General features: G+C 36.7%; 1 protein-coding gene across 10 annotated transcripts in view; it reads right to left on the bottom strand.

The window, feature by feature from the left end:
* The window catches only part of RGS7 (regulator of G protein signaling 7), a 256155-nt gene that overhangs the window by 14283 nt on the left and 229409 nt on the right, over positions 1-12463 (bottom strand). For 5 of the 10 annotated variants that reach the window (XM_032681676.1, XM_032681675.1, XM_032681673.1 and 2 more), the window contains exons 15-16: positions 5326-5512; positions 2467-2556 (exon numbers count right to left, since the gene is read on the bottom strand). In XM_032681676.1, coding sequence (XP_032537567.1) covers positions 2467-2556; positions 5326-5512 — 277 coding nt within the window. Of the gene's footprint in view, positions 1-256; positions 2557-5325; positions 5513-12463 lie in introns of all 10 variants that reach the window. The other 5 variants (XM_032681678.1, XM_032681680.1, XM_032681679.1 and 2 more) reach the window with 3 other exon arrangements.

Below are 12463 nucleotides of genomic sequence, written 5' to 3'. Positions count from 1 at the left end.
TACTTGAGGCAATACTCTTGAGCCCCATTACATAGGAGGCGGTTTTTGAGAACTGCTTCTTCTTCCTTAGAAACTAAAAAACAAAAACCATGATCTTTGCTGAAAGCTCTCATAATTTTCATTTCAGTGCACACAGCTCCATTTACCAGGTCACAGAAAAAGCCACAGACACACACACACACACACACAGCAGCGTCACCTACACAATTCAACAGACAATGCAGACAAACTTGAGTATAATCCAAGATCTTTCTACCTCTTTTCATAACAGGTTAGTGCTCGCCCTCAGTGTTGGTGTACAGTTTTTATGGCATGGGAAAATTGGGATGTTTCTGCCCTACAAAAATAAATGCGTTGAATTCTTTAGTTTGAACTTTCACAGTGCAAAAAAAAAATAATTCCAAAGAAACTGGATAAGTAAAAAGAATCCCAAATAACAGGAAATCAGTGTATCCTTTGGCAGGTGGCAAAAGAATGCCCATACCAAACCTACCAGCCTCCTTTTTTTTTTTTTTTTACGGTCAATAAATAGCTTAAAAAAATTATATATTGAAAAGAAAAAATCAGTTCTTTTAATCCATTATGAAAATTAATCCAAATCAAACCCTTGCACATCAACAGCATGAATTCTTTGGTCCTGCAGAAGCTGTGTTAGACTTTAAGGAACATGGGGAAATTATTATTGTTTATTTTTCCCTGTGCCCAATCAGAAAAAAAAGGACGAAGTATTTTTTAGTAAAATAAAAAGAAGACAGGATGGAAATCCAATGTATTCAACTGTTTTAGAGTCAGTATTTTGGGAGGCACCAGAAAAAGAAACAACATCAAGCAGGTTTTCACAGATTCTTTACTAAAATTAAAGCAAAAAAAAAAAAAAAGTGACTAATTTCATGCTTCCTAATGCAAAAAGCATGGCTCCCAAAGGTCCATTCCTCCATGTGTGACTATTGAGATCATTGGGAAAGGGACTAGGAGGAGGAGTTGTAATGAAAGCACATTATAAAGCTGTCATTCCCAGGAAAATCCAAAACAGTGATGAATGCACTTTTAACTGTCAGGTTAGAGAAGCAAAAAGGGAAAGTAGGGATCAGTGAGGGGAAGGGGAGAAGGATGTCCCATCAGGCTTACTAGTCTTCCGAGGCAACAAACTTACCACATTGCGTGTGAATTTCTCAAAAGATGTTCGACGATCCAGAGTGTTTTCCAACTTAAATTTAAAATAAATAAAACAAAAGAAACAAAAAGGAGGGGAAAAAGAAAAGCGAGAAAATGGAGTAGAAAAGAAGGATTGATGAAACAATGGACTGCAAAACAAAGTCTGTATAAATCAGGAAGCAAACACAGATATGAGGCGGTAATGGGACTTGGTAAAACAGGGGATGGGCAAAGCAGATACAGTAGTAGACAAAAATAATTTTTCAAGGGGATCAAACTTCATGGTTTGAATTTAAAGAAAAACTGAAAATAAAAAGAAATAATGAAGTGCACATCTTGTGTTAATGAACTGACATTCACAAACTTAAGGACTTCACACGGACAGTTGAAGCTTTCTGGTTTTTTCAACATCTCTCTCTATATTGGATCTTCAGAAATCAATGTTTGAACAAAAAACAAAATCACACAATACTTTCATATAATTTTAGGTTGTCATTGTAAACAATAGAATCCCATGGTATTAATAACTACCTTGTTCCGGTAACAATCAGGGCCCTGATTTTGCAAGGCACAGGGCTCCCAGCTGATTCTAGGAGATTACTATTTAAAGCCCACTGATAAAATTATTTATCATTATAGAAATCTGCAATGCACAAGCTGCTCCATATACTCTGGGCTGTGGCTATTCAGAACTCATTCCATAATCTGAACTTTTCTAAGTAAATATTACATACCAAGACATGAGCTTCTGTTTGCCGAAGTGTGACATGATCAGTCTTTCAAGTCAGATTCCTAGCCTACTCAAAACTATTCATGTAATAATAGGGAAAGAAACAAAATTAAGAAGCCCCTATATTTATAGTTGAAATTAGAAGTAATCCATAAGAATAAGATTGTTTCTAAACACATTCTGTAGCTTTTATAGATGGAATAAAGAGAACAACAACTATTACATAAGCAAACTTGCAAACATGAAAGACTATTCTTCTGGGATTTTATTTTATTTTTTTTAATGTATTTGTAAAGCACTTTGCAATTAAGGTGCTTCATAACAGAGAAAACAGTACAATATGGGATGTAAAAATAAAAATAAGTTTTGCTAGATTAACTTATTGAAACATGCCCGCATGCAGGATATATACACATATATGTATATTGAACTCCTGTGTGTATGTGACCCTCCAAACACGCCAAGCTGGTCACCTACCAGATATCCAGTTGCACTGGCACAGGGGAGAGAAGACTGAGTATTGTTGCAAACATAACCACTGCTTTGCACAGTGGCAAGACAAAGGCAAGATGGACCAATACCTTTTTCTTGGCCTGTAGCAGCTCCTGGTAGGCACTGGATCGTATAAAACGAGGATAAGAATCACTTTTCATCAGTTTGTAAATGTGCTCCTGAAAAGGAAAGGAGGAGCTGTTATTCCCATGAAAGAAGACGTATAAAATGGGAGACAGTCGTACATTTTGGTTGTGGAATGTATACCAGCTAGCATTATTATGAATAGGAAGAATTATGGGACATCAGGTTTCAGTTCTGAAGCTAAGGCTGAATTGCTTTCTATTCTGAAAGCAGAAATTCCTCCCATTTGTTATGTATAAATTACACAGCACATCTTTCTTTAATTTATAGACCTAATTTCCACTACAAAATTATTTTATAAGAATTTACAACCGAGCCCTAACTTAAGGCCCAATTTCAAACCTTCCTTACATTAGTCAGTTTAGCTAACTGACTAAATTAGGAGCTGTGGATCCTTCCTCATCAGATTTTCTGAATTAGTTTGTGGACATTCTCTTGTGACTTCACAGGCAGGACGAGAAACTCAATTCAGCATCATAATTAAGTGCTTAAGTTAGCGAGGATATCCCCTGGCTACTCTTGAAAACATCCTTTGACAGACATTTAGTCTGCTTTCCAGATAACAATATAAAAAGGAAAATACATATGTAAATTAAAAAACAGTTCGAGGCTAATCTATTTTTCAAGATGTTCGTTCTTCAGAGGGGTGTGAAAATTTTAAAATCTTTATTCAGAAAACAAATGACAGAGGTAGCTTATAGTTTTTCATTTTGAAGCATTCTCATTTCTGAAGAAGATTAAAACCAAAAAATCTATGATGTAGGATGCTTGATAATTCTAGTTCTAGTATATATTAGGAAAAGACTTGTAGAAAAGCAATCAGAATAGGAAGTGCTCTCAAAATAATTTTTAAAAATCCACTGAATTGTGCTGGCTATTTTTGTGGAGCTTTTCTTTTACTTAAACTCTATTTTTTTACTGTAGAAAACCCGTAGCACAGCAATTGGGAAACAGCAAAGAAAATGTAAAGTAAATATTATTTCTAGGCTTGGTAGTGCATAAAATTAGTGAATACAAAAAAAACCCAAACCCAACCAAACAAACAAAAAAAACCCAAACCAAAACAAAAACCAACATAAAAAAATCCAAAAAATCCCAAAACCAACCAACCAACCAAACCTCCCACCTTCTTTGAAAATTACTTTTTGCTGTATTAGAAACTCTAGAAATTATTCTAAGTGTCTTTCATTGGATTTCTTACACTAAGCGGAGAAATTCTGGTATATATTTACAACTTAGGCTGGTTTATTTAGGGAGTTTTTATTCCACTTCCTATGGAAGCACACAGTGCATGCAACAGAGAGCAGAAAGTGGTGATAAGCATTAAAATGTTATTTCTGTACAAGAAACAGCCCTGTAAAAGCAAGAATAGATTAGGCTTAATATTGTTAGTGGACACCTTAGTCAGGAATTGAGGCTGCTTGTTCTTTAACACAATCAGACTATTTTTACTTATGTATCCCTCTCATTTGACAGGGAGCTTTATTGTTCCATATTTCAAGTCCAGAAATGCTTTTCATACATTTTTAACCACAATTAAGTGACCTTCTGGCTGCCAGAATGATATACAAGTGGTCTCTTTCCCAGCTGGCAGGCCACAAAGAGCCTGTTGCAGAGGCAGAGCCCTACCCTGACAAAACCCTGCCATCTCAGGTGGGACACTCTGTAGAGGTCCTAAAGCTTCAATGAGAACATGACAGGTGCAGCCTGCCCCCTTTTCCAAGATAAATGGCTTCCAGGTTCAAGTTTTGTTTGCTGAACTGGAGGAACTAAGCAGAGATCTGACAGGAGGAAAGGTCCTGCTTACATAAAGACTGGATACTTCACAGCTTTCATAAATGAAGGAAAAAATTATAAGAAGAGAGATCTGGAAGTTGGTGCTGAAATTTTACACCTATTAAAAAAAATAAACTGGATACTGGAAAGGAATTTAATTGTCCTTTAGTGATTCAGCTGCAAAGACTTTTTTTAAGCCTTTAATCTTGCTAGATTATTTGTGTAATTTATGTCTTCTCTATATGCTGCATTCTTAAATGTCCAGGGGTTCACAGATGCAAGCAACAATTGTTTGTTTGGTTTAATGCACAATACTTCAAAACAGTGGGTATGACACAGGGTCTAATGAAAATTTTATTGTTTCTTCATAGGTTGCTATCCTCATAATGGAAAAGTGAAAATGTCGTAGAATTATTCTCCCTCTATTTAGGGCAGAGGCATGCTCCTGAAAAGTAGAAAGCCTCAATTTAATTCCCTTCCCTCCTTTGTGAGGCCTGTAGCAGCATCTCCTGACTCCCAAGAGGATGACCTAATAATCAAGCTGTAGGAAATTCTGCAGGGATGTGATTTCAATCTCTCCTTTTGACACCGTTTCACTTTGCATTAATAATTAAATTTTCATCACTGAACTGCTGATGAAAATGGAGGGTGATCCCAGTTCTGCTACTTTTACTGTGAATCCAATTCTTTTCTATTGCTTTTCTCAGAAGTCTGCAAAGATGAAATATTAAGTTATAAGTTCACATGAAGCATTGCATTTAATACAGAAGTACTTCATTTTTTCTTCACTATATGTTTCGCTCTATTTGAAGTCCATTTGAAGACTTTATATCAAGCACAGAAGTTTCACGAAGAACTTCATACGCCTCATGAAAGAAAGAATGTTACCCATTTGCATCGCCAAAATGACACCGTAGGAAATAGGATGTTATCATTTAATTCCAAATATATCTCTTTTTCTTAATATAGAAATACTTCACTAGCCAATGTTCTATTTCAAATGTCCCTAAACAGGATTGCAAACTGACCTGAGCATCCTCAAATGTGTATCTTCCAGGGTCCTTCACATTCTGAGTGGTTTTGTCATAACTTTTTGAATCTAGATTGATAGCGCTGGGTGCACCCGGAGCAAGAAATTCTTGCCAGATTTCTTGGACACGAGCAGGGACTTCACGGATAGGCCTCTTCTTCAGGTCTTCTACTGCTAACCAGAACCTATGGCACAATACAACATCTTCACTTCCATTTCAGGAAAATCATTAATGAAGTGCTCACATTCTTCCTTGCTCTTAAAAAAGGAAATTAAGTAACTGAAGTTTTAATCTAAAACATGCTAAACCAAGAAAAAGCTGTGTTTTTGTGTTGGGATCAGCATTCTGTCTCAAGGCAACCAATCCACCTCAGCAAGCAATTATTAGAAGACTCTTCGTGAGATGGATAGGAAATCCTTTATTACTTACGTATGGGTAACTTGCTTACAAGAAGATTTCCATTTAGCTGGAATTAAACTGAGACTTCATTTTGGCTGAACCACAAGGGCTTATACTGCTTATAAACTGACTGCTTTTTGACATTCCTTCAAAAACTAACTTATATTCTTGATATCTACATGAATCTCTGAGTCCTACTAAATTCTAAACCGTACAACTAATTTTGTTACCCACAAATCATGCACGAACTGGAAAAGCATTTGTTTTGCTCATTATAATTTAATTTCTTTCCTTAGCATTGCATTTCTATGCACATTTTCGCTAAAAATGCTGAATGGAAGCACATATTCTCTTTTCTTTTCTGCTGCTGAGTAAACCAACATTGGGACACTACATACGGTGCCGGCCGATTTGTTGTGTCCTTCTCATTCAGTCTGGAGAAGGAAACTAAAAAGGTCTTGAGCACTTTGTGATCACAGCTAGCTAGGTATAACCTTTATTTCATTATTTCTTCTATGGGTGTTCAGGCTCTCTCACTTCACGAAATAATTCTAAATGCATTCAGTATCCCATGCTTAGGCATGGTGCAGACCGGTTAGTTCTCCCCCAAAGCTAAGAGCTCAATGAAATTGTGACTTTGTTAAACATGCAGTATATACCATGACAACTTCTCATAATTGTTCTGACACAGTTGATCCTATGAAACAGATAAGCTGAACCTTGAAGTGATTTATCTGTGAAATCAGTTGGATTTTACGGGGCTTACAAATAAATTGGGTTTCACCCAATAAATGTGGTTTCACCCTGCTCACACAGTGAGATCAAACTGAGCTCCTTCAGCTGAGTTCAACAGGGATGGGACAGGAGAGAGGAATAATGAAACTGTACTCAGACCCCACAAGGAAGCAAAATTATACCACCCTCAATCCAAATTCTAATACAGTTATTTCAACGACTCTGAAAAGAGGATATAAAGTGTAGAAAATATTACAGTATTCCTACCATAAGACATTCTTCAATTGAGATAATTTGAAACATCTTTGTAGCACAGGTGGAAGGAGCTCTTCCTTATTTCTCACAAGGCATTATGGTCAGCTTTACTCTACCAAGATGACTATTTCAGGTATTTCTATACCCTTCAATTTTTCCATCTAAGACTCTCCGAGAGAGAGAAGCAATATTGTCCCAGTTTTGCAAATATATTAATAATGTAATAATATAAAGTGGTTTCTCTAAGGTCACAAAGGGAGTCTTCTGCCAATAAAAGAACTCCAGTTTCAAAAATTCTGTGTAGCTTCACTTATATATGTGAACTGCAATGTGAATTGACCACAGTCCGCATAGAGCCTGGGGATGTACCATGAGAATCTCATGGCAATGCAGTAAGAATAGAGGCCTCATAACTCAAGTTTAAAAACTGCATAGCTCACAAACTCTAATTCAGTTCACTCTGTCAAATTTGGGCAACCTACTTTGGCTTCCTTAAGCTGCTTTCGATATTTGCATTTAAAAGCATATATCCTGCAGTACTAACCCCTTCAAGTGCATCTTCTGGGACTGACTGATTACTTATGTGTCTTGAAGTCAGGTAAAAAACAGAAAAATGAAAGGGAAGGATGCTTTTTGTAAATACACATTTTCTACTACCCTGCAGACATCCTGAGGATCTAGCTCAAAGATGTCACTTTCTTGTTTGTTCCATTGCATCAATGTCAATACTTCTGGAAGTCACCATAAACATGCCTTAGAATGCTATTTTTCTTTGCAAGTAAGCTGTTTCCATATAGTGGGTTATACTCAATTATGGGGAAACAGTTGGGAGATAAATTTAAATAAATTTAACTTCTTTGCTTCCAGCATAGAATAGGCAGGTTGTATAGACATACACTTAGAGGGTGAACACCGGTTCTTTGATAGATTAATTTTATTTTACCCTTTTAACAAGGGCATTCAAAGACCCTATTAAAAATGTTAATTTTTAATTAACCTCTCTAAAAGTGGGAAGAAAATGCTGATTTCTCTGTTGTGTTATGTCTAGGGTGCTTACTTCACAGTCAACACACATTTTAAGATTTTAATCTACTTACTGATCTTTTAAGAAAAGATGCCTTCCTTCCTCCCAAAGAGAGTTTAATTCAACTATTCAAAGTTAGAAGATGTCAAAAATAAGGTTGTCCCCTCTTACATTTTCAAAAATAACTTTTCCAAATATCCCATGGCCTTCACAGATGAAGTTGACACGGAGTCCACAAAACCTTAGTTCAGGGCCTCAAACCAAAAGAGCTCCCTTGTCCCTTTTTATAGCTCACAGCCTCATGAGCTGTGACCAGAGCAAGGGATGACTCCTGTAGCAAACAGCACACAGTCTACAACAATAAATACGTGTGAGGGCAGGACACAGCAGAGGGAAAACTGCATTTTCTGCACAATAACTTGGTGCTACTTTGTGAAAGGAACTAGAGTTCAGTATGGCCGCCCTCAGATGAAACTGTATCTCCTGTTGGTGGAGCTTTCCTTTTGCCGTGGAGACTTTCTACAGAAGATGCTCAGTACTGTTGGAACAGAGACCTGACCAGCTGGGTGTAAACCTCGCTCCTGTTTTCTATCCCAGCATTTGGGCTGCCACACACTGGGGCACAAACCAGACATACAGCTAAATGAGAACGTATAGTATATGGTAGTAGTAGATCCAGCCATATGAACTGGTAAGACACATGTTGCGCGGTATCTGGGGATTACGTCCTCCAGCTGGATTACTTTTAAAGTGACAGTGGCCTTGCAGGTAAATTGCACAGCTACAACACCACTTCTGTCCCATTAACTGACCTAAATGTCAGGTGCAGCCAACATCAGATCCCAGATCAAACCAATCAGTTAAATTTAGCATGTAGGGACACAGAGTGAGAGAAAGGCTACAGTGATTCTCCATGAAATGTGTGAGATATAGTCAGACTGTGGTAACAGCAAAGTGGGAATTACATGGTCTTTGTACCCAGTGCGTGTGACACAACAGGTCGGAGGACAGATGCTTCAGCATTTTCAGCAAAAGAAAAAGAAAATAAAACCTTAAAAAGCTCTATGAAGAAAATCACCTAATATTTTTCCAGGGGCAAGAAACACTACTCTCTAATTCCTAGAGTCCACCTTCTTGCCAAGTACAACTTCAAGCTTCAAGACATAGTAGAGCTGAAGGACTTCAAGAAAATGACACAGAATAATCATTAAATCTTGCAACTAGTTCCTTCTCATCTAATCTGCAGAAATGGCAACATTGTTGGTACTTGGCATTTAAGCTTGAGTCTGAATGAGAAATAACACACAGGCAATTTCAGCTTTGAAACAGAGCCTCGTAATCACCAGTGTGAAAGATAAAAATCACCAGTGCCCATACTATGTGTGAAAGTATCACCAGCACTTCTGTTCAGACTTGCAGGACAGACATCAAGGACAGTTAATCAATTTTCATTCATACTTTGTAACATGCAGAACTCACTCCTCCACCATCAGTGGAGAGAAATTTGCACTTGAAGTCATAAAGAGCGGTGATCAGTAGTAAAGAGCAAAAAAAATGAAACAGATTGGCTTAAAAAGACTTAACCTCTTGCAGCATTCTCCCTTTTCCCTAGTAAAAGTACTGTAATGGTATGTTAAAAGAACAACCAGAACCACTGCAGTAAGTGAAAATAAAGCCCTACAACCGGAACAGTTTTTAGGCAACACTGCAAATTTTTAGTAGTGTATGTGTGGGTTTTTATTTATTTCTTCTATAGAACATAACTGAACCCCCTATCTCCAGTACAGAACATTTCTACAACAAGTTAATTGGATGAGTCCAAAATAAACATCTCACAAAATCTCAGCTTGCAAGGGGATGGTTAGAGAAAATTTATTGAGGGAAAACATCTAAATCTAGCTAACTCTTCAGTCCTCTCTTTTTTTTCTGGACAATGAGAATGCAAAGTCTCTTTTCCCTATTTAGTCACACATTATGGCAGCTAATAAATGAGGATCAAAGGAAGGGGCAAGGAGTCTGGTGGCTTTTCCTTCTGTGCATCGTGGAAGATATCTTGTCACCACTCTCCCTTCACTAACCTAGGAGGTTTTTGCAGTCTTAGTGCTGCTTTGAGATTACATCTCCAAGCGCTACAAAATGATTTGGACAGGTTGGCAGGCCTGAAACAATTTAGACTGTTTGAGTTTTTTTTTTAAAAAGGCTGTATTTTTTTACAAAATAACCACTTGTAAGCAAATGTACAGTCAGTATACAAATATTAAATTTCCAAAGAATTCTGCTGCATTATAGGCAAAGGAAGGATAAGGAGAGGAATACAATTTCCCACAGGGATGAAAGAAATTAGGTCTCCAGGTGCCATGTTGCAGAAAAATTGATTTCAGTACCTCACTCTGTTTGGAAGTCTTTTTCTTAGTACTCAGACAGCCCTGTGACCCATGATCCAGTAGTACTGGATCATGCTCAAACTTTAGTCTTTTGAATTTTAAACAATGGTCACCATTTTTGTAATAGGCAGTGAGAATTTCATAAATCTATTATCCATATGTTATCCATATATCCATATATCCATATATTATCTATATGTTACTTTAACTATTTGTGCTGTGTATAGAGCAGCACACAAAGCAATTCTTCAAAAAAATCTGCATAGTAACGAGAAATCACAAGCCACAGCCTGCAGAATCCAATCTGGGTGTTAGCAAACTACAGTCTGTATTGAAGTTACTGCACTGACAGAACTGCTTACACAGTTGCTATGCTTTACAACACTCCTTTAGAGAGCAAAATACTGTTAATCCCAATTTACAAAGAAAAAAGCACAGAGATACAAAATAAAGTGAAACCTGGCTGCATTCCTAATCATTGCACAATTCGTAGTTTTAATTCACAGCTCAGGTTTTTTTCATCCCTGTTCTGTTTCTTAAGATAGGATCTATATCCATCAAGAACAATATTCTCAGGCAGTTTAGACACTCTCAGATCAAGTTAATGAATCAGTAACACTGGGACTTTCAGCTATCTAAGACAATCACGCTTGAATGGAAATGGTGTATCTGGTAGACCTATCACTTCACATTTTTTGTATTTATTTCAGCAAAATGAGGTATAAGACTACTATCTACTAATAATGAAGCTCCTGTTGTGTCTGCAGTCCCCACTGTATCCTGTGTACTGTGCTCAGAAGCTTGAATCCAGGGTCCCAGCTGTCTATCCTACTGTAGGTTTGACACTGTTTGTTGTAAATTTTATCATGATCAGATCTGTAAAAGGACAAGAGCCAGCCACTGATTTCAGCACTGATTAGTTGCAGTGGGAAGACGTAGGTGGAAATAAATATTTTTCTCAAGGTGGCTGTCAAAAAAATAATTAGAATTAAAAAAATACCACTCAAAAAAACCCCAAATTGCCATGATAGAGTTAACAGGAGAGCAAGGAAAGTGGTGGTATTTTAAAGTTTATTCAGTGTAATGCTTGAAACCATCAAGCTTTTAATTTCTGTTATTGAGATCTAAAACATTTTGACAGCCAGTACACAAGTTTTAAAAACACAACTTGACTATGTGAGCCTGATGGTGGATTGATTTTACAACAGTTTGAGAACTTACAAACATAATTCTGAGCTTGTGAGACAGTTTTTCTTCAGGTAATTGTCACGGAAAGCACCTTTTCAGAGCAAATTTTAGCCCCTGTTTGGCCTTTAAGCTCGCCATTACTCTGATATTATATTTTAGAATTCCAACATAAGAATCTAGAGGGAGAGACAGAAGAGTAGATGGCATGTCAAAGAATCAGCTCTGAACAAATTTCTTGAAGGATTTTTTCTGGATCAGTCACTTGCAGTTTGCCTGTGGTTAGTGTTGTAAATAGGATTAGACGAAAGAGTTAGGGATTATGTGGGTAAAAGTCTAGTTGGCAGAGAGACAAATTAATCACAGAAAAGCACCAGAAACTGTAGCATACACTGGGCTCAATAGGTTCATGTTTGAACAGCTGCTCTGCATAACAAATTAACAGGATACTCTTTAAATAAAAAAAAAAAAAATTACCTTTCGTTTTCTTGGTATTATTCTGACTTTTAAAAAATCATTTTACGTGCTGGACTTTTTATTAAAAAAAATAAATCTGTGTATCTGTGACTAATGAAGTCATCAACATACACATACAGGTCAGGCCATATTTGTGATGCAAAATTAATGTTTGAATACGAACATGGTCAGCAACTTAGAGAACTCCATCTTTAATTATTCTGCTGACAAATTTAAATTAACAACAAGGAGATCTGTGCAAATACTCAGCATTTACAAATCAACACCAGAAATGTTAAATGCCTCCTTGTAAGATGCTACAAAGGTGTAATTCTAGTATGAATGGCTATGCTGTACCACTTTGGAGTGAGAACTGGCAAAGAAAAAATGTAGGTTAGGATTCTTCAGAGTTCTAGAATGTAAATGCAAAGAAGATTTTATACTGCTTATGTTATTGGTCAATGGAAATGAAACTACATCTGACTAGAAGGTGGAATAAAGAGAAAAATATGTACTATGTATAGCTTCTTATCTATAGAAAGGCAGTTATTAATCCTTCTGAAATAACTCCTACTGAAATATGACTTTCTTAGAACTGTGACAACAAAACATGCTATTAGCAAATGGATGAACCATTGCATTTTAAAATCAAATAATTATTCTTCTCACTTAAAAGTAAATCTGTAAATATACTTTT

This window comes from Chiroxiphia lanceolata, chromosome 3, assembly GCF_009829145.1.
Source record: "Chiroxiphia lanceolata isolate bChiLan1 chromosome 3, bChiLan1.pri, whole genome shotgun sequence".
Taxonomy (NCBI): domain Eukaryota; kingdom Metazoa; phylum Chordata; class Aves; order Passeriformes; family Pipridae; genus Chiroxiphia; species Chiroxiphia lanceolata.
This window is presented reverse-complemented; position numbering and strand designations above follow the sequence as displayed.